Source organism: Oxyura jamaicensis, chromosome 1 (assembly GCF_011077185.1).
Source record: "Oxyura jamaicensis isolate SHBP4307 breed ruddy duck chromosome 1, BPBGC_Ojam_1.0, whole genome shotgun sequence".
Lineage (NCBI taxonomy): Eukaryota > Metazoa > Chordata > Aves > Anseriformes > Anatidae > Oxyura > Oxyura jamaicensis.
The window spans coordinates 140,879,672-140,902,209 of NC_048893.1; the positions used below are offsets into that span (position 1 = coordinate 140,879,672).

At 40.0% G+C, this 22,538-nt stretch overlaps 1 protein-coding gene across 2 annotated transcripts in view; it reads right to left on the reverse strand.

The window, feature by feature from the left end:
* Positions 1 to 206: 206 nt before the first annotated feature.
* EDAR (ectodysplasin A receptor) overlaps positions 207 to 22,538 on the reverse strand; it is a 69,102-nt gene continuing 46,770 nt past the window's right edge. For both annotated transcript variants that reach the window (XM_035317086.1, XM_035317078.1), the window contains exons 5-12: positions 18,447 to 18,532; positions 8,338 to 8,424; positions 7,052 to 7,180; positions 6,890 to 6,964; positions 6,583 to 6,655; positions 5,672 to 5,831; positions 2,609 to 2,669; positions 207 to 1,330 (exon numbers count right to left, since the gene is read on the reverse strand). In XM_035317086.1, the coding sequence (XP_035172977.1) occupies positions 1,011 to 1,330; positions 2,609 to 2,669; positions 5,672 to 5,831; positions 6,583 to 6,655; positions 6,890 to 6,964; positions 7,052 to 7,180; positions 8,338 to 8,424; positions 18,447 to 18,532 (991 nt within the window). In that variant the 3' untranslated portion in view covers positions 207 to 1,010. The remainder of the gene's footprint in view (positions 1,331 to 2,608; positions 2,670 to 5,671; positions 5,832 to 6,582; positions 6,656 to 6,889; positions 6,965 to 7,051; positions 7,181 to 8,337; positions 8,425 to 18,446; positions 18,533 to 22,538) is intronic.

The window sequence follows — 22,538 nt, forward strand, 5'->3', positions numbered from 1 at the left end:
TTTCAAAAACGTGCTTTCCTGTACAATTCATCTGTCCAAAGAAATCCGCTCCATTTGCTCTCAGTGTCAAATGGTGTCTGTTCACTGTTGTCTGAAATTGCTCTGCTTGAAACATTATTTTTGATATATAGATGTCACTACTGGAAAAAATAGTGGTCGTAGTAGTAGACAAGCTGTTTAGCTGTTTGCTTTGCCCTTTTTTTTTTTTTTAAACAGCAAGGAAGAGAAAATCTTGTTGCTCTCCTCTCCACTTGCAAGGAGTGACTGCCAACTTCACTGCCTTCTTGCTAACCAGCTTGCCCTAAGCAGACTTGCAGTTTGAATTTACAATTTTTGAAATGTTAGTATGGACCAAGAGTGCGTTTACATGCATTATGTACAGCATTTTGAAGCACTTCCATCTGCAAATTACGCTGGGGCTTTTTTCATATAGTATAATTATTTAATCTGGAGATCGTGTATGTACACCTATGCACGTACTTCTAGATTCAACAAATCCATAGGAAATGCAGAAAACAAAACTGGTTACATATTAAATGTGTTCGAGCCGATAGAACTGGAGGTGCCTAATGTGTATTAATTGATAGTGTAGCAGTGGTGCTGTTGACTGCAACAATTAAATGGTTGAACAAAGCTCCAAGAGATAGGAATACCTTCAGATAACAATCCAGTGGCTTGAAAGCCAGGCAGGAAGGGTAGTGACAGGGTTACCAGCACATATACTCAAACATAAGACTGAAAAATGGATCCGTTTCTGTCCACTTATTACCAGTAACTGATTAACGTAATCATTTTGTTTTAATGACGTTTCATACCAAGCTTCCTGGGAGATTTCTGCTCTCATTTTGGTAGACGTGTAACTTCCCTTTTCAGAAGTAAAAGAGAAAAGCTTCCCGTTGGTATGGGGAGTGACTACACAGAAGAAACGTCAAGGGTCTCTTGTCCAAAGTCTTTGGCGTGCTGCTTGCTGGAATCATTGCTCTCGCAGGTGATGTGGGAGCACAGGCACGTCAGGATGTCACTGCTGGTTCGGGAGCAGGCATTGCTTGCGCCCACTCCAGGATATCTGCACACAAGGACTCGACAGCATCCAGCCGCTCGATTTGCACCAGTTTGGTTAGCAGTTCTGGGATGCTGTAACCCGCCGTGCTGATGCGATCGAATAGCTGCATGCCATCTGTCATGCCACCTATTTCGTCTCGCTTCAGTCCAAAGCTCTCGGCGAGGTGGCGCCACGTTTTCACTATGGCTTTCTCTGTGTTGTATGTTGAGCTGAGCATGCGGCTCGTCTTCTCCAGGCAGTCAAATGGCAGCTCCGTGGGGCTCAGACCTGCAAAGGGAAGTGTTTATGGTCAGATGGCTCTGTGAGCAAGTCTTGGCTATTCAAGGCATTTATTAAAATGCTGCAGTGTTAGCAATAAGCACCACTAAAATCTTTAAGTGAGTCCATGATAGGTATATGTCGAGCTTCAAAGTTACTGCCATATCTTACCTAGTAACAGTAGGGTACAATAGTGATGGAATAATTGAGATAAAAAGTTGGATGGAAAAGAAATACTGGATGGCTTTTATGCGTTCCTATGGTACTACCCCTTCCTGCAACAATTTACTTGCTATTAGAAGTATATTGGAAACATATCCCTAGTGAGCAGCTCCATTAATACACCTCTGCACGTCTAGCACAGTGTTTGAGCTCGAGAGACAGCTCTGACCCTTCCCCGAGTCTGTCAGCACAGCTGCTGTAACGTCGCTGTAATTGAAAGTTGCCCTTGTAGGAATGTGAGGAGCGAGGTGAAGCAATGATGCCAGATGCTCACAAACATAAAAGACCCTGCAAATGTTCAATTGTCATTGCTATCACTGAATCTCTAGAGAGGATTTAACATTCATCCCGTGGGGAAAAAGCCATTTTTTTCCTGGACTTTTTTTCTAGGTACTACTGGTCACAGAATAGAGAAGAGAATCGACTACAGTGTTTTTTTTTTTTTTTTTTTTTTTTTTTTTTTTTTTTTTTTTTTTTTTTCTGAGAACAGTCTTTTGCTTCTGTAGTTTTCCTGCTTCATACCCCACAGCAGCAATTTGGTGGGAGATGGAGCTCCCTGAACCATAGAAAACTCACACAGGTATGTGCACACCAAGTGTGTGGGGAAAAAAAAAGGTAAATGCAGACTTGTCCTTTGTTCTGCAGGAAAATTAATTCATGTCCCTTCTGCCGAAACACTACAGATAAAGTGCTGAAGACACTTAAAACACTGACCTACTTGGAAACTCCACTTGTGAGAAGTGGGACAGCATTTACAGAAGCAGAGTAGGTCAACACTTTTGTCTGAAACACAGTTCTGATCCTCCACAAATTACACTTCTGTTTCTGGAACTAATTTATACCTGTTATCCACCTCACTAAAGAGACCCAGCCCAGACAGCTCTGAAGGCGGGGCACCACGGTGCTTCCTAGCAGGGGAGTACCAATCTGCTCACAGGGTCTTTTTCCAGATTTGCACTTTATTTCCATGAAGCTCTCCTTTCCACAGGAACAGAGGGATTTCTATTTTATAGCAAACAGCTCCGATCCAGTTTTGTGCAGCAGGTACAGGTTTTGTGCACTCACCTTCTGCAACGTCGCATACGTTAGCGTACACGTCAAGTATCTTTTTCCTTCGACTTTGAATCTGAAAGAGAAGAGCGTTATTGCATTATTTTTTTCAGTCACGAGTAAACAATTGGCAGAGAGCAGTACAAAACCTCTGGGAGATCCTAATTTCATGGCTCAAGGGGTTATCACATAACATCCTGACGGGTCTCTTTTGAAGCCTTATAGAGCAGGACACAGCAATTCAGTGAAAAGTAAACATATTTCTGCTTTTGCTTTCCACTGCTAGAGAGCTTTCTTTCCATCATTTTATCTTCTTTTTAGATCACTGACTTTTCTGCTCTAAATGTTTTTGTATTTTATTTCTCTTTCGGACCGAAGCAAACTCCTGACAATGAGGACAAATTCAATACCACACATGAAAACAATTAATGCAGGGACTCCCAGGTAAACCAGGACAGGACTGGCCACGGGGAATTAAATTCAGGCTGCTATTGCCTTCTTCCAATAATGTAAGAGGGCTGTAGAGGAGGGGATCTTCTTTTCTGTCACTTGACATAGAGCTGCCTGCTGCATTACTAATTATAAATTTTCTTCCATGACGTATTGCCTGGATGAATCTGAAGGATTTTACAGATAGATAAAAAAATCAGTGACACTTTAGACAGGGAAAATCTGAGGTCCAGGGTGCTGCCGTCATTTTTGACAAGAAAGAGACTCAGACTGAAAACCTGACATTTTCCAAGCTGAAAATGGACATTTTGATGTGGTTTCACTTAGCAAATATATTCTCAAGGTTTGGCTTTGAATTCAATGCGGCCTGAAAACAAATGTCAAAATGTCATGAATTCTCAAGGACTGGAATTGTCATCTCTCTGCCAGCTCTCATTAGGACTGAGCTTTCTGAAAAGCTGTCATTTTGGTAGGACTCTAGTATTATCTCCACAAATTCACCGCTTTTCACTGCAAAACAGAATGAAGAAAGCTCACTCTTGGTTTTTATATTTTTTATTTTTATTTTTGAATGATTTTCCTCGTTTTATTTGGTCTCTAAAGGACAGGGCACATCAATTACTTGCATTAATAGACTTGCAGCTGGAGACAGCAAACTGGCTGCTCCACCCGACGCCTGTCTCACAGCTTGCTGTATTGCAGGGAAATGCAATGCAGACACTGGCTGTTGTTCACATATTCTTCGTATAATTTACATTAATCTTTGGGATGCTACTGTACACTTGGATTAGCTGTTTCAGAACCTTACAGATTTTATTTCTTTTTTACCCACGGGATTTATTAAATTTCCTCTTAAGATAATGATCAGATACCTATTTTCATTCTCCCCTCACTTTTAGGACAAAGAGGGAGGTTAAAGAATTCCAAGATTCCAAGCCCCTTTTTTTTTTTTTTTTTTGTCTGAGCCAAAAGATGGAAATTTGTAAAGCTTATGCTGGAAGAAGCAGGTAAATTTGGGTCTGATGGTTCTCTGTGTGGTAGCTCATTCCATAATGTTTTTTGCTTTAACCAGGAAAGAGCCGCCTTGGAAAAGAACAGGCCTTTAACTTTCTCCACCCCTCTCCAGTAGCTGCTTGATACTCTTTCCAGTACTAGAAATGTTATTTAATCTCTAGCCTCAAGCAAAGTACTGCTTTTCTAACTTCTGGCAGCTGGCTTAGTTGTGAAATCTTAGGTATGGAGTGAGGGATCTTGATGCACTCTGCACTTTCATTGAAAACTTTGTCTTGAAGCCTTGTCAGCAGGCTTCAGTCCATTAACAGTATGTTAGGACAGTAGGTCTGGGAGAAATAGCTCATGCTTCAGATGTCTTTACAAGCTATCTAAACTGCTCAGGAGAAGGTTATCTACTATATATTGTCCTTAGAGACAATTAATTTCTTATCAAAAGTTCCAATTTCATGCCTACCCAACTTGTGTTATCCAATTTCAAGCAAGCGTATGCAGAAGTGTGATAAAGTTGGGTATATACAGAGATCTCAGACAACTGAATTTTTACATATGAACATTGGAGTAGTAAGTTATTTTCAGATAGTCATAACTGGTTACGAGTAGAGAAACATCTTTCTTGGACTGAGACTTTGAGTGTCTGGTCTCAGCTGAAAAACGAGCTATTTTAGAAAGTTTAAGCTGAAGCATCCCAGCAAAGTAAAACACGCAACCATGATAAGATGCATTTTCAAACCTTTTTTATTCTTAAAAAAAAAAAAAAAAGGATGATATTAATGATGCATTTTTGTCCTAGCTATTGCCAATTTTAATTATTTTTAAAGTTCTAAAACATAAAAAATATCTGAGCAGACACTTTCTTTTTAAGGAAACATTCATTTTAATATAACCTAAATAGTTGTGTGGGTGAGGGAGTGCCTTAGCGATGCCTTGAAATAGTCTAAGTGAGATAAAATGCCCTGAGCAATACAGATGCAGCAGGAAGAAATGAAGGCCTTCCACAGCAAAACGGTGCATTTATGTTGTCCTTCAGAGCACAGAAATGACCTTCAAAACACATGCATATTTTTGAAATGTAAAAAAAAAAACAAAAAAACGACAACAAGCCCAACACTGGATATTGTTGAAAATTTAATGGCATAGAAATACCACTGCTTCTGAGTTAAGACAGGCAGATGTTGTGCTATAGTATGAATCCAACAGTGCTGCTACATTATTTTATTTTTCTGCAGTAAATGTAGCTTTGGGGTTAATTATATTAGCATTAGCTATATTGGTGAGTTGCAGTTTGTTTTTTGTTTCTTCAGACTATAAAACATAATTATCTAAAAAAGCAAGGCTATTACTCTTGTAGCAATCTGCTTTTCAACACCGGGCAGTATATACACATACGCACAGACACTCTCTTAAATATTGAATGAAGATTATATGCCATTATGCAAATTAGACTGTAATAAAATTATCTTTAGAAACTCTCTTGTAACTTGTAAATTAGTCTTGTTTGCATTACAGTGCATTTTTGTGGTGATAGTTCGTATATTGTTTTCTTAAAAAATCAAACAAAACAATAAAACAATACAGAAAACAACTGTCAATTTTTAAATCTCAAAGTAGCCTTACCCCAGTCGATTTATTGTTTGTAGAAGATTTATCTCTGGCCAAATGCACTAAAGATAACAAGCATCTCTCTGGAGTCCCTTGCTTGTCAACTGCAGCTTCTTCATCACTATCCATGCTACGACTTAAAAGTCGTTCATTCTCAGAAGATGCATCATTTTCACTGTAAAATGAAGGATAAGGTTATCTTAGTGATGCCTCTTGTGGTTTGACTCCAATTATTTCCTTTTTGCTATCCCAGAGTAATGGAATAAAAATGTTTTCAATTTTTTAAAATGTCTTTCCCCTGAAAACCTGTGAATGTAACTACACCCACCTACAGAGGATATATGTTCAATGCTCACCAAGCTGCACAATCACGCTCATCTTGCAAGGATCCCTTCATAGTAGGATTTTCCACTGGGGACAGTGTTTACCTCACTGGAGTTGTGTTATCCAGCCAGGCTTGGCTGCCAGGCAGATCCAAGGAAAGGAAAACTATCATGTGGTGCCACCTGGATGATGCTGTAGACGAGGGGTTCCCTTCAGGCCTGGAGCAGTTATTTCTGCTCCTCCTGGCTGAAAGTGAGTGAGGACCTTACCAAGGCATGCGTGTGTAAGTGACACTCAAGTCCCCTGAATTGACCTCACAAAAGAGGAGACAGCCCTGAGAACTGATAAACTGGTCACAGGTACCAATGAATGGCTCAAGGTAATGTTTTAACACATGGTGGTTGTGATCACCTCTTCCAGAAACTCTTATTACCTGTGGCTGTCCCATTGACACGTTACTCCTTGGTCTACTAGACTTGAAATTTTGCTGCAAATTATTTCTACTTTGTTCTACATGGATTCCTCTGTAGCAGGATGAGTGGTGACTATGTCCCTTCCCCACTTCAGTCAAAGGTATGGAAGTATGTTTATTTTTTGCTTACCTTTTAGCAGCTTTAGCTGGAGTGGCTGTAAGCTTTTCAAACTCTTCTTTCTCAGAGAATATAACAACATTATCTGCAGATAAACAGAAATTTAAATCGTCAATGACTATCCAAACTGATGTTCTGTCTCTGTTTTAGCTGTTGCTATCAGAGGACGAAGCGGCATTCTGGAAGTACAAAACCTATTAACGCAATAGTTTTGTAAATGGACAAGGAATGGGGGAATTGTAATTAAGAGAAATGCACTAATTGCACTTAAGCCTAATGTTATCTTGGATAGAAAAAGCAAAATTAAAGCAACTTATACCTTGCACTTCTTTCTTCTCTTCTTGTGTATTAGCCTGAGCTTCAACATTTTTTACTGAGTGGCTCTTGCAACAGGCTAGAATGTAAAGATACAACAGTAATTATTCTCAGAAGCTATCTAAAAATAGCATTTGCTGTTAAAATTTGTTATGCTGAAAATTACCTTGAGCAGAAGGTTTTGTTTTCACAATGTAAAACATGATGATGAGGACAATGGCAATAGCCATTATGAATATAGTAGACATTGCAATTATAAGAGCTGTAGCCAGATGTCCTTGTCCTGAAAGGTCTGCTGGAAAAGCAAAGAAATATTTTGTAAAGAAGCAGCTCTTCAGATCAGAGAATAGTTAACAGTTTAGTCTGCTCTACACTTATATTTTACTTACTCATTTATTTGATCTGAGTCCTGGTTACTTGTTAATCATTGCAAAACTAAGTGCTACTTCTCAAATGCAAACTAATGAATAGGCTTTCAAAACGGTGACATTTATGCTGCAAGAACTAGTGATCAGTATTCATAAAAAATACTTGATTGCACGACCACCCCAAGATGTATGAAATTGTATTATCTGCTAATAATATAGGAAGCTATATGTAAGCAGGAGGAGCAGCCTTCAAAAAAGTCAATTCTCGGAAACAGAATCAAAAAGAAAGAAAAACAAACAAATAAATAAAAAGTAAATGGGACAAGAACTAAAAGTACTTGATAACTATGGCTGTCTCCAAAGCTTTGCAGTAAGAAGGAGAACACAATGCACATGTGGAATAAGTTTTTTTTTTTTTTTTTTTTTTTTTTTTTTTTCTAACAGACTTAAAGCACAGCAAGGATGCAGGGTGAATTTAAAATAAGGTATGTGAAAAGGTAAAAGCAGAATTTCAGTGAACAGCTATTAGAATTGAAAAGTCATGAAAGGATGCAGAAAATGACAGATATGTTAAAATGCATGAAAACCAGGTTTTCTGAAAACACAATCTTCAAGAATTTGTTTACAGACAAAATCAGGTCAGTACCTCAGTAACTGTCCTTCCTGTTGTGTGTTCTGTTCTCATGTCCAAATACTTTAAAAACCTAAAAATCATCCTGGAGAATGGTTTATGTTATCTCAATGAGAGACTGATGATATTTGTGTATTAAATTATTTTCACCAGTCTAAGCTAGGCTTTGCTAAGGCATAACATGGTATCTGTAGGGCTGCACATAATGAGCTAACTCATTGCTGGCATTACCCTGTACAGTCCAAGACCATTTTAAGTCCATCCTTCTGAAGCAGGAGTGTTGATTAACTGAGGACTAAAAAAATCATTCTGAAATGTTTTTAATAGCAGTTTTAGAAATCTGGAAAGAGTGGCAATGAAATTCACAACAGATATTATCAGTTCAGTCGCACTTCGTTGATGTTATTTTCAAGACCACCAGCGACTACATTAAATTTATGGATGCCTTCTTACCTTTGTGAGCATGCTGGTAAGGTGAAAAAGTACTTGTGCCAGATGTGCTTGGGAAAATGGCCGAAATGCCAGAGGTAGCCCCTGCACCTGCAATATAAACAGAAATGCCATAAAGTTCCACAGTCATTTCATCTCTTCACAGAGGTATCTTGGGCCAGGTAAACAGCCTTGCCTTAGCTTGATTGCATTTCCTGTTCATTAGCAAAGAACCCACAGATTCACTGTGGCTTTTTGAAATGTCACTAATCCCAGTGTGCGTGGCTGGCATGTTGAAAACTGTGTTTAGAATACATTTTTGCATAGCATCTAGAGGGAGGGGAAGAAATCAAAGCCCGTGAACTGTTACGAACTTAGAAGAAACTCATCAAATTAGTGCTTCTGACAGGTATCCTTCGCCATAGCAAGACCACCATGAAAATCTGATGTTAAACAAACCTTCACGACCCCATAGGAAAACCTAGGAAAGGTGACAAACAAGAATGTTGAATGTCTTTCTGCTTCATGGAGCTGTACCATAGAAGGAAATATTATAATTTCTGCAGTCTAGCTGGATAACATGTTTCTTTTGATTTCTCCTGTCAGTCCAGTCCAAATCTATATCCTGGGGGAGAGGAGGGAATCCACAAAAACAGTGAAAAGAACATAAAGGACTTCTTCATGCTAACAGAGTGAGATTGTCCAGTAGGGATTTTCCATGTCTAAATTCTACAGCTAAGTCTAAAAGTGTTTATATTTTTGTTAATCTTTCAGGTGGTTTCTTACACCAAATTTTTGAAGCAGTAAACCAAGTCATAAACTAACATCTTTTCACAGCACTAGACAATACTGAATGTTACTGTAAATAAGGTTGTTAATTGGAGTGCTGCATTAAAATACAGATGGTGCTGAAATAGAGTTCCAAAAGAGGTATAAAAACATTGGGGTTGGAAAAACGTTCTCTTGAGTCTCAAGTCATTTTTCACATAATTGGTAAGCAGGTTGTGCAAACAGCTACCACTGACAGCAACTGAAAATCATCTCTGGCTGAGAGGGGGGTGAGAAATCCCTCCTGCTTTATATTAGCTGTGCATAGAAAAAGTCCAGTGATGATAATTAAATTCAGCAGACCCAAGGCCAGAAGACTGTCCCAATCACCTGGTGAGGTACACAGAGCACATGGCTCAACAAGCTGGTGTGGCAACTAGAGTAGCTGGGAACTCACCAAGCCATTATTTTGACCTAGTAAAGAAATTCAGCCCACTAGGTAAAGTTGACAGGAAATTAAGTGGCCTGGAATGGTCTGAGAAATGTTCCGTGGTTAAGAACAAAGAAGCAGGCATGCTCTTCAAATTAAGACAAATGTTTTCTAAAAAAAAAAAAAAAAGTATTACCTAACATAAAACATGGCTGCATGTAGTGAATGAGAAATGTATGCTCTAAGTGGCCACAAAGTATGAGTTGCAGATGTTTTCAAAAGAGATTTTCTTTAACAATGGTAAAATAATTTCTTTCAAACTTCATTTCTTGGAAAGAGATAGACTCATTTATTATAATTGCTTTTTTGAAACTGAAAAAGTGTTTTCATGAAATTTTAAATATACTAATTTATTTATTCAGATGCTTTTAGTATTATGCAAATGATGGGCAGATTATGTAAATCATGACTATGGGTTCTTCTCTGTGACAGACTTGGTTCTAGGAAGAATTACTCACAAGCTCCAGAACCTGCAATATAACAGTGGAGCATCCACATATCAGTGGGTGAAAAGGTCATCTGTGTATAATGGAGTTAATGAGAGATAAATTTTCAGTAATACTTCTTAAAACTGAAATGAATCACCCTTGGTCTCAACCCATCTACCTACTCATCCCAGCTGGACAATGGAAGAAATCTAGAAAACGACCAATGCTGTAGCCAGAGACGTGTCTGTTCTTTCATGTCCGCGGCTACCAGGCTTTTGCCTCTTCTTGCAACCTCCCCCAGCAAACCTAATTACAGACAATTGCAATTCCGTGCAATTCTTGCAAGCTGCAACAAGTCAACAAGAGCTTTTCTTCCACTGCCTTTCAATTAACACAGGCAAACTGCTCTGCTTTGTCTGCTTGCAGTTTATCTAACAAGCTTGAGCTTGTCTCCTTTATAAACAAGTTTTATCGCACTCTCTTTCCCTTCACTTCAAACATGTATTAATTGTATTTCTGTCTAATCAATCCTTTAGTCACGTGGTGTTTTTAGTGTATTAGGTGTTGTTAGTAATGTGTTTCATCTGTGAAAGGAAGGAGAGCCAAGGTGGGAAGTCATGCAGCAGCACATAACCGGAGAGGTAATGGGGAAGGTCATCTGGTCCTCATTCAGCATCATTACCACACTTCACCCAGTTCTACCCAACATCAAGATACAGCCTCTTTCCCACCCCAAACACAAGCTGGAGTCTCTCCAGTGCACAAGGGTGAGCACCTTCAGCTTCGGAAGAGCCTACGTGCAGAATTTACCTTCGCTTACGTGGGAATGGGACTACATCATTTGTTCTGTGCTACGTATCACAGCAAGATCTGGGTTGATGCTACAACGCAATGGCCTTTTACATATGCCTATGTGGGAGTTAGTCATTATGCATATTTTAGGCCTATTATCAAATGTAATAATTTGGCTTATTCATTATGAGCCAAGATAGTTTTTCAGATGTGGCTTAGAAGCAAGCGCCAATTAATGCACCTGCACTACAAGGGGAACCAAATATGCCAGCTTCTGCAGAATTTCAGTTCATGGCATTTTTATATAGGCAAAAAGAAGCAAAACTTGTAGTTGTTGCTTTTTCCCAGTCTGGCAGAATACCATGACTCCAGTGTCAGTTGTTCCTACATGTATCCAGTTTTGTATCTAGATCACATTATTAATTCTGGTTCCAATATAGATGACACTTACATAATCTACAAAGACTTAGATACAGCTCAGAAAGAGACATCCTCAAGTGCTAGAGTGCAACATATGGAAACAACTCTGTTTTAAGCACAAAAAAAAAAAAAAAAAAAGACTGATGGCTGTAATATAGCTGTGCAAAAGAGTGGTTTATATTCCTAGACACCTGTAAGTAATATTGTAGGAATGTGATAAAGACATTAAGAAAGATGGTTATCACTGAAGCTTTGTCAGTTTTTGCATTAGAAACATTTTTATTTAAAAAATAAAAAATGGCAGTCTTCCTTTTTTTCAGGGTGGATTGTTTTGTTTTATTTTATTTTTTAACTCAAACGATAGCTTTAACTAAAATTGCCATGCAGCCAGCCTTTCGTCCCCATAGTGAAGTGACAGGACCGTTGCAGTTGTTTGTGTATCTCAAGCCAGATTTACAGTAAGAAGTGATGAACGAAACCACCAGATCTGTGGGAGGAGAAGGGCACAGGGAGGGGAGATTTTGCCAACATGCCCTCTCACAAGTGTTTGCGCCTGAACGAAATCTGGTGCAGTAGGAGACCATATGTGTTTCTGACTTACACTGCTGTAGGTGTCAGCTTACTGGTCCCAGCAAAGCAGTGCTGCTCATAGCTAGCAACAGCTTTTTTGTTAAGTTTATTTAATACTTAATGACAGATGATAAAAATACACAAAGTGTGTACGCAGCAGACTACCAGAGTGATCCCGAAATAAGAAGCATTTTAAAAAGGTCTTTATACGTGTATGTGTTTGCTTCTTGCTACTGAGAGCAGCTCGCTTTCTCCTGATGACTCCCTCTTCTCACAGCCACGGTCCATTTATGAATGGCAATCCATACTCGTTACTGCCAGCCGAGCTGTGCCTGCAGCCACTGCGACCGTTTTGAAGGAGTGAAGTAAGATAAAGCACACACCGAAATAAATAACTAGCAGCCTGAAATATGAGTTGAAAAATATATTATATTTAGTCGAAATTCGATAAAGGTAGAAAACTTATGCCTGACAAAGTAATCGGAAACTAGATTATAACAGAATCTAGTCATAAATAAAGACCTAGATGTTTTGAAAGTGCAGGTCAGAATGTTCAAATTAATGTAAATCTCTATTCAGATATGTACATGAACGGTTTGCTTTCAAACCTAAGCTAACAACACTTCATATTGAAGCCCTACACACTTGGAAAGTCATGGAAGCTGAAGCAGCTGTCAAAATCAAGCTACTTTTTAAGGCATCTACGTATGAATTTAGCAATCAAACATCAGCCAACTCTAAAAATATTGCAAATCACTAATAACAGAGAATATCCCAGACAGTGGAAGACTGTTTGACTGCTTCTGATTTTACTGGCTGTTATTTTCAGGAGACATACAGAATACTATAAGGCAGGTCACTCTGATATTTACTGTAACTGCAGGTAGATATTTCAGCTAGTGTAGGTAGTTTTTAAATCAGGAAGAATGAGAAGCAAAACTATTATCTAGTGTGAACCCTCTACAAATTTTGATAGCAAAATTCCTCCAGTCTTAAATTTTAGATCTGGTCATTTTCACTGCAAGTAACCACTGCTGCTCAGACACCTAAAAATAAATATCTTATGCTTCATGCTCTTTGTAATGTCTTTAACTGTTTCATTTCTCTCTCCTTTTATTTTGCTGGGAAGCGGTGCAATTATAGGTGGTGTGGCCTTAGCCCGACAATTCATTTACATCTATTGCAGTTTTGTTTAGGATTCACTGAGAGTTTTTTAATTGTATGGTACTCGTATGGCATAAATACATGCAGCATGAATTGAATTGAGCTCTGGGAATTAAGTGTTGCCATCTCCTTCTCTGTGCAACACAAAGGGAATAACAGCACTACAGACCCTGCTGCAATGTCCTTGGGCAGGGACCCCGAGGAGTTTGTCTCTCGTATGCCCTGTGCATTGGTGGCCAGTTTGTGCAGGTGGTGAAATGCTATGGCCCTGCAGGTTTGCAGCAGGCTCGTGAGCCAGGACAGAGCAATGCTACAGGCTCCTGCAGCCTCTCCTGGGGTTTGTGGTCCTCCAAAGTCCTCAGAGCTTCCAGCTGAGCTGCAGTGTGACCAAATTACCTCCTGCATGATACGTGGGCCCAACTTTCCCAGCAGTACAAGAGAGCAAACCCCATGCTTGATCCTCGGATCCCTCCTCTTTAAGGTTTATGGCTGAGGCTGGCCAATTTTGTCCTAATATTAGGTTCCTCTCCTAATATAGGCAAGCCCTGAGGGGATGAGAATAAGGCCATACCACCAGTGAACAATAAAGCACTGCCTTCAACATTTCTCCCATTCCACATGTGAAGAGGAATGGGGTGTTCAGAGATCAAACAACTCAAAAAAAAAAAAAAAAAAAAAAAAGGTTTGTTAGCTCCAGCTAACAAGCTTATTCATTTGTAAGCATAATTTGAAACAGAAGGAAAATGTCCTGATGTTGATCATATTACAAAAGGACAAAACTGGCAAGGAAAGAAAATTAGTGATATTACAAAGAATGGGGAGTTAAAATAAAAACCTATGAAATAATTATTTTTCACTAACACAAGTGCTTTTGGCATTAGGCTTGTTTGTGTTAAACATTTCAGTTAAGGAGTCTGATCTCTCAGTCTTGAGCACATGGGTATAGCAGTGACCACTGATTAGAGCTTGTCTGAGCTGTCATCCCTTTAGTAAATTGTTCTCTCTCATCTGTTCAGTTGTTTTTGAAGTTCTAACGAGACAACAATAAAAATAATCTTTTATGTTTCCAGATGCCATTCACTCTTTGGTAATTCAAAAATAACTTGACTACAATTGTTTTCCTTTGTTGTTGTTCTTTCTTTCTCTCTCTCTTTTTTTTTTTTTTTTTTTTTTAACTTTGCTAAGCCATCATTGGCATATGTTAGACTTAAAAACTTACACAGGTTGATTATTGCAACCATTTTCATGTCTACGGCCGGTCAAAGAAGATTAGAGGAATTAAAAATATTTTGCGTCCATGCACACATAGGAACACATAGAGGAAGAAAACCCTCAATCCATTGCTGAAATTCCCTAGATCGATAATTTGTGAGTGGAGAAGTATTTGCGTATTTGATGTAATTGTGTAAATACAACTTCAAAATATAACGTTCTTCAAGTTTTTGTAATGGGGTTTGATTTTGTTTTCCTCCATCACTTTTGAACTGGAATGGCAAATATCAAAGTTTGAGCAGAGGAGCAGAGTTATAAAATGGTTGAGAACTGCAGCTGTACAAAGATAAAATCTCTTCCAGCAGTGGCTGTACCTCTGTGCCAGATAAACTCTGTGTAGCTTAAATCTTCTGTCTTTTGCATAGACTTTTACATTGGATAAAAGGAAATAAAACAGAAAAACAACCCTACATATTCAGAGGCCTCAACTGACTCCAATGCCAGAGCTGTTGACAGCAAAGCCAGCACCATTAACTGTGGGAAGCCACATCTTAGAGTGGTTTGGTGCTCACTACCTGCAGTGCATCATCCTCCAATTTGCATAGGAAACCTGCATCCAGTAGCTCTGCAACCCTTACTCTCTGCAATGCTGCTAGTTATCACAGAGGTATCATATCCCAGTTTAGTGTTGCCAAGCGTCACTGATGGCTCACGATCTCCTTCACAGGCAGCTGAAGGTCTCACATCTTTGATGTTTTGGCATTGTGCCCCTCTGGCCTTAGCAAGCCAGGCCTGAGGCTTCTACATATAAGAAATGAGGGTCCCAAAGTCTTACACGCAGGCATTTCACAGTGCCCAGGAGATGAATAATTGCAATCTTTATGGTGATCTTGACTCCTTTCAAGAGACAAACTCTTTTCCAAGTAAGAAAAAGTTTTCGTCTCAAATAACTAGTGACAGGACTAGAGGGAATGGCCTCAAGTTGTACCAGGAGAGGTTTAGCTTGGAAATAAGGAGACATTTCTTCTCAGAAAGAGCAGTTGGGTATTGGAACGGGTTGCCAGGTGGTGGAGTCACCATCCCTTGGGGTGTTCAAGGAAAGGTTGGACCTGGTGCATAGGGACATGGCTTAGTGGGTGATATTGGTGGTAGGGGGATGGTTGGACCAGATGAACATGGAGTTATTTTCCAACCTTAATGATTCTGTGATTCTATAGCACACATCCTCATGCCCATGTAAGCACACTCCCTGCCCTCTACAAGCACTTTTCCCACAAGCCACCACTGAACACTGACATCTCTCAAAGACCACATAGAATTACTGCTTTTATCCTTCAGTCCGGAGAGAGATATTCAACACTGCAATCTGGTGATATATTTATCTCAATTAAATATCTGACCTATACGCAAAATCTCCCTCTCCTCCCCCTCTGATCCATGCTACTTGTGCTATTTATATCTCAATTCTCCTGAGAAGAAAAAAATAAAGGTGACACAGGCTCATCGGGGAATCTCTTTCTCACTTTCCATACTCTTTACACTAATGTTTCCAGATGCTGGGACACAGGGCGTTCATCTTGTTTCCTCAGCCATTTCAAGGTTTATTGACTGTTTAGGAGATGAAAGTTGCACAGCAGGCTCTTGGAGTTGGAAGTTATTTGTTTACCCTTTGATCAAAACCAAATACTTTTCTGCCAGATAAAATATACAGTCAGGCAAAGTCTTTGAGTAGGTTTCCCTGCAGCAGTGCACATACCCAGCTTAGTTTGTGCTCTGTGGCCCTGTGTAACGTGGAGGCCAGACAAGGTATATATACCACAGTGAGGTATTTTCGCAGCTAAAGAAAACACCACTGTCCTTCAGTCCCAGCTCAAACCTAATGAAGGCCTAAAATGGGATTTGTCTGACCTATTTTTTTTCTTAATCCAGAAGAAAAGTAGTAAAGCAGAACTTATCACACCCACCTTCCTACTTTGAAGTAATTTGCCACCCTTGTTTCCTTGCCATCTTTTGCGTCAACTCTCTCCAGTTGTGTGCCATACAGAGGAGTATTTGGATAAAAGGCAGCTCTGGGGAGCAGCACCCTGGCAAGGTTTTAGACATCATAAACCAAATCACCTGAGCTTAGTGATTTGAAGGATTTGCATTTTCAGAAGCTTTCTGACCCATTGAACTATTGTAATCAAATGTTTGGTTTCATGGACCTGATTAAAATGGTTATGTTTACTCTTTGTACGGCTAACATTTTCTACATTAATACTCAGTCAGTTTGTAGGTTGCCTAAATTCCTTCCAAAGATAGTATATTTATTCTTGTGTTTATCAGGTTTAAAATGCTTGTGGTTAATCCATTGTGCAATTGACACTTTCCTCACAAAAGTAAGCACGTTATATGTAGTATCTGCCAGATATCCTGCAAAAGACAAAGATTTGTTTTCGGAATTGAGAAGTAGCTGTAACATCTTGCAGTAGTTCCTTGCCAGACGAGTAAGCTACAATATGTTTGATACTACTAAAAATCCATTTTAGCATGTGTTTAAGGCAGACCATTTGAGCTGAAGAAGCAATTCATCTCCAATCAATCCTGCTATCTCATACCATATTTTATTTTGGAAATGAGGCATATTGGGGGTGTTTGTATCTTAACTGGCCGGTGGCATCTGAAGGAATTGGTGAGATGAATACCCCGCACCTTGAAGCAAGACATGGCATGCTAACAGGGTAGTTTGTTTGTCTGTTTGCCAGGTACGAACGATCAGCCGCTGATCAAGTCAGGCTCTAGGGTCTAGCTGGCTTGGGTGCCCTCAGCAGCAGTGGGCTATTGGCTAGCAGCAGGCATGGCTATATACCCATCAACAGGGCAGCCAGCCTGCACATGCATGCAGGAGAAGGTGTGTCCAACACCGCATGCCCTCATCTCCCACCAAGCCTCCTAACCTCATGTTTTCACCTACCTCTCTACTGCCTTCCCACATCTCACAGTGCAGCTCTCCCTTGCACCCTTACCTCACCTCCTGGTACAGACCCAACCTCACTAGAATCATGCTCACTGTCCTCACCCACTCCTGCTTTCTGGGGTAGAAGCACATATTTTGGGATCGGTTGGGGTCCTGCAGTCAGGCAGGGTGAGCTGACCAGCCAGGTTGCATGCACACGAGTCAGGGGAGTACCTCCATATGGGCTGTCACCGCTCACCAGGAGCTCTGCAAGGTGGTATTTATCCCTGGCTAACTGGAGCTCCTCTGCCTTAGGAAAAGTGGTAGCTGTTAATAACCGATCCTCCGCCTTTGAAGTGGCTTGCAGGGTACCAACCATACACAGTTCAGCAGCATCTGAATTAGGTAATTGCTATTTGTATACATGAATAAATGTTCAGGCAGCTTTGTATCAACCACTGCTTTCAAATCAAGCAGGCAAAGTACTGTAATACTTTTCCATGGTAAAGACTTTTAAAAGAACAGAGCACGGATGGGATTTTGTTTTTACATGCATCAGGTTTCTCTGGGGGACTGGCTGTTTTCGTCTTTTTTTTTTCCTTCTTGTCTGCTCCAGATTCTGAGCGAGCATCCAAGTCATTTGCTCATTCAGAGGGAGCCTCAGTTTTGCTTTTCACTTTCTCACTTTCTTTATGCTTTAAAGGAGAATGAAGTCTTCTTGGGTGGATTATTTCTGCTTTAGAGTGCTACGGCAGGGCTGTCCCTGCTCTCTACAGCCTGAGAGAGACTATTGCACACACGAATGTGTACTGCCAGCATGTTGCACACACTTGCATACATTTTTTTATTCAACCAGCAAACTACAGGCATTCCCCTTTTGTCAATGAAATATACAGTTATCCCTCCTATCAGCGCTGGCTATCACACTCCAGCACTAACAGCTGCATCACTTTGAAACCAAAGGATGTAAAAAGGTGCGATGTACTTTTACGAGGATCTATAAAGTGTCACATGTTTTCTTCATAGCTGAACTGAATAAAAAAATTATAGAGATTTGTGGTGTCTTGCACCTACTTGGTTAAATAAAGATAACTACTGCATGGGATGTCTTAACAGATGAAAACTGGAGTATAACTGAACAATAGCAGGTCCTAAAATCAAAGGTTCTGATCTCTCCCCAGGTGTTCAGCATTTGCTTCCTTTGTTGGCAAGGCTATTTGGAAGCAGAAACTGTTCTACTGGAGACTGACTTATTGTTTGAACACCATAATCATCGCTAAAAAACTTCGTATTGAGTTTCCAGATGATCTGAGTCAAAATCAGATGAAATGCACAGAAATTGCCGAGCACTTACATTCTTTGGTGTTAGGAGGCGCCAACAAGCACGAGTAGCAAACCATCCCGTATATATTTCGAGGTCTGTTTTCCAGCATGTAGTAACTGAAACAAAGGGCAAGATGAGGCAAAACAGTGTAAATTAATATACTGCAACTGAGTATGGTTCAGCAGCAACCAATTACATTGAGATAAAATCATTAAAAAAAAATACACCAACTTTTATAAGCAATTTGATGCAAAGATTATTCTTTTTTTTTAAAAAAAACCCACCTGAATAGAGACAGTGTTTCTCTTCTTCCTTTTACCCCTAAAAGTCAATTAATCAACCATCAAGCCTACATGACAAGAAGTACTATCATTGCCTAAAACAACATTATTCTCCCTATTGAGTTCAAGCTGCAGTTTATGGCATGCCCTGAAATAAGACCTTTCAAAATAAGAGAGCATTATTTTCTGAAACAGCCGTCTCTTTCAGGCAAGACCACCGCTTGGATATGGTTGGCTAATTTTCTTCACAAGCACCATAAGAATAATCTTAGTAACAACAGAGCCAAATCTGAGCCAAATCTGAATAACAAATGCAGGAAAACACCATCCTTACAGGGAAGCCGGATTAGGCTTCACATTTTTTTTTTTTTTTCTTCTTTAGGTTTATTGCTATATAGTTTATAAGAAAGCCCTTGATCACGGAGTTACAGCATGAAGGAAAACTTTCCATAATTTGAACTTCCGGGCTGCCAATAAAGTTAGTCTTGAAATAAAGTAATTGGTTATGCAAGAATAGGATCCACAGACAATATAATGAGTAAATTGCATCGAAATCATACACAGTTGATGTTATGGATATGCCTTTACAAATCACTTGCAAAATTTTAATGAAGAAATGAACAGTCATAATCTATTCTATGTAGATGAGTACTCAACATAATAAACATTTTAAGCAACAATTAATCCATTCTCTGCTCTTACATACCTGTCTACGTATGTGCAGAATGTTTTCTTCTGGAAAATGTATACATTAGAAAATTACTGCTGAAACTGTCCATCAAAAACAGCTGCTCACTAATGGATGGCCCAGCCTTCAAACAAACTATAAGCGTCCAGGAAATGGACACTGAGATGCAAGATGGAAGGTGGTGCTTGGAGGTACCTCAGAGAGTATGCAAACTGAACATAATTCCCTTTTTTTTTTTTTCTTACTGGTATTAAAAGATTCACCCTCACTCTCCCCTTTGGCTCCTGTGCCCCTTCTGCCACTCTGCCCTTCTCTCAAGAGCAAAACTTAATCTTTTGTCTCTTGTGGGGGCCTGCAGAATACTAGGTTGCAAAGAAGTTAATAAAAAAGCAGTAAATGACTGCCAAACCAAGAAAAAAAAAAAAAAAAAAAAGAGAGAGAAAGAGTCAGGCCAAAGATACATATAAAACTATAAAGAAAAATACAAGACAGCTAGGATTCACAACATAATAGCCACAGTGGTTTAGGGAAGATAAACAGCCCTTCCAACAGGCTGTTGGAATTACTAACATGTAATTAATTCACACTAGTGGAATATTTCTTGGTTTTCACCACAGTGCAGAATGCTGGAGGATGGGTAAAGAAGACTGAAGAGGATGTTCATTGGCAAGCAACTGTTCACCCAGGTGAGTAGGAAGTTCTGCAGTTGCAAACATTAATGGTTCACCCCTATGAAGTACTGGCACCAGGCTTATGTTTCTGGCTATTTTGCAATGCACCAAATATTAAAAGCAATGTTGGAAGTATCTGATGTCTTCATATCACTAACTATGGAGAAGAAGTGGCACATTAACAAAATCACAAATTTCCTGGTTCTGCCCTTCCACTTTGAAACTTACTATTTCTGTTTCCTTAACACTCCCAGGCTTGGATTTTGAGGTGTTACAGTAAAAGCACAAGAGTGGAGCCTAGACCGAAATGTGGATGTGTTTTCCAAAAGGCTGGACCTGGCGCTTAGGGACATGGTTTACTGGGTGACATTGGTAGTAGGGTATTGGTTGGACCAGGTGATCTTGGACATCTTTTCCAACCTTAATGATTCTATGATTCCTTCTTAACACCATGATGGTTTATCTTGAGCTAATCTTGGTGGTGCCATGTCACACTCAGGGACTTGATGTAACCATGGACAAACACATTAAATGGGGAGGAGTTGGCAGCTGATGCATTTCTGACTGCATTTTATAGGAATATTATCCCTTTGCATTCTGTCTTGTGAGAAGACCAGTGAATTGCTTCAAACTGAAAGTAACTGCTGGGACAGCATTAGGGGAAGGTATCATGTACACCTGCCCTGTTCTTACTCATCTGAGGGTATCCACTTATGGCTGCTACTGGCCTAAAAAGGCCCTTCCTTTGACCCACTGTGGCTGCTCCTCATGGGTTATGATCTCCGACACACTCCAAGAACACCTAACAGGTCATCCCATTGAGGGAGTCTGAGTTGTACCTAATTTTCCTATTGTTGACCTATCCTATTTACCATGCTGGAAGTGCTTCTGTATAGGAGCAGAGCCCCAGGATATTAGGTCCAGGTACCTCCAGAGATCACTGACAGCTGAACTTTGATTTTGAAGACCAAAGCTTTGGAGCCAATACTTTAAATTCTTCCCAGGTCACAGTCTTGCAACATTCTTGTAAGCTTGACCAATAGTGCTTTCCTATTTTACATGAAAGGGAACCTGAACACAGAGAAATAATGGATGCTCTTGTACCAAAGGTCTCCTTCTTCCTTAAAACAGATCATCAGTAATACTGTAAAAAAAAAAAAAAAAATCGAAGGAAAAATATTATCTGGTGACGACTTTAAAGTAAATGATAGAGGAACACATTTGCAGCCACAGGTAAAGGTGGCTAGTTCAGTGATGCTTTGTCTAAAAACTTTTGATCTGAATGTGCCATTCTTATCTTTTCCTCAAGCTGCTTTGCTGAGCTGGTGGGAAATATCAAAGGGTCGATATGCCCCCAGGCAGAGACTGCAACATGCAGGTTGTTACCTGGGGAAGGTCTGCAACATGCTACTGAAGCACGGTCCTCTGAAAATTTAGACCTTAATTTTTCCCTTCCATTCTCAGAGGTTCCTTGAGGATCAGTGCCTGGTCAAGGGAGTGCTGTCAGATGCCACTCGTACAGGCACCTGGCTGTCCCTGTGCCACTGAGGCAATGGCAAAGGGTGCCCAGTCAGCACTGCCCACCAGCTCTCTTGCTCTGATGCAGGGCTTCTGTGTTCCCCCCCACCACAGAGAAGAAACCTCTGGGCTCTCCAAGTTGCATCAAAAAGGCTTCAGAGCTTGTTTCAGCCCAGATGTAATTTATCCTGAGACTTTAATCTCTTCAAGCTCAGAGTAAGTGCATGTTTCTCCTTAGCTGCTGGCCTTGCCAAAGCAACCCAGAAGCTGCACACAGCCAGCCTACAGCAGGCCAATTTCTGCTGCAGGTTACACCTGTGCAAACAGGATGTTTTCAGATTACTCCCCAAGCACCAGCTGTGCAAGCTGATTATTTTCAGCCAGCACCCCACTCCCACCTGGGTGACCTCATTAGTCCTGACAAAATTGCAAAACAGCGACTGTGGCCACTATTTAACTTTCTTGCTCTTTATGATGTATGAGGGGAAGTCAAGAGGGAGTTCTTTTCAAATCACATCATCAGTTTGCTTGGCTGGCAGTTAGACAAGTCCTCCTTTTTATTTGTAAACTGTGAAAATTTCACACAGACTCGCTGATATAAGAAACCTGGAGCCTTGCAGAATCTCTTTAGCAGTTATAAGCAGAGTTTCCTGCGTTATAAGCTGTGTGGGCTATGCTGCGTCGGCAAATTGCACAAAAGCCAAATGTCGGGAGGAGGTACACATCTAAACCAACAAGCTACAGTGGCAGAAATTGAAAATGTAGGTAAAGTGAGGTTTTGTTATAGAGTATTTGCTTATGCCACACATACACACACACACACACAAATTAAAAAAAAAAAAAAAGTGAAAGCAAAGGCATGCTTGGGTGTAAGGTAACTTAGTGAAGAATATATTGCTAATATATTCAGTGTAGCAACTGCTTTCTCACTATTACTATCAGAATCACACTGATCTTAACAGGC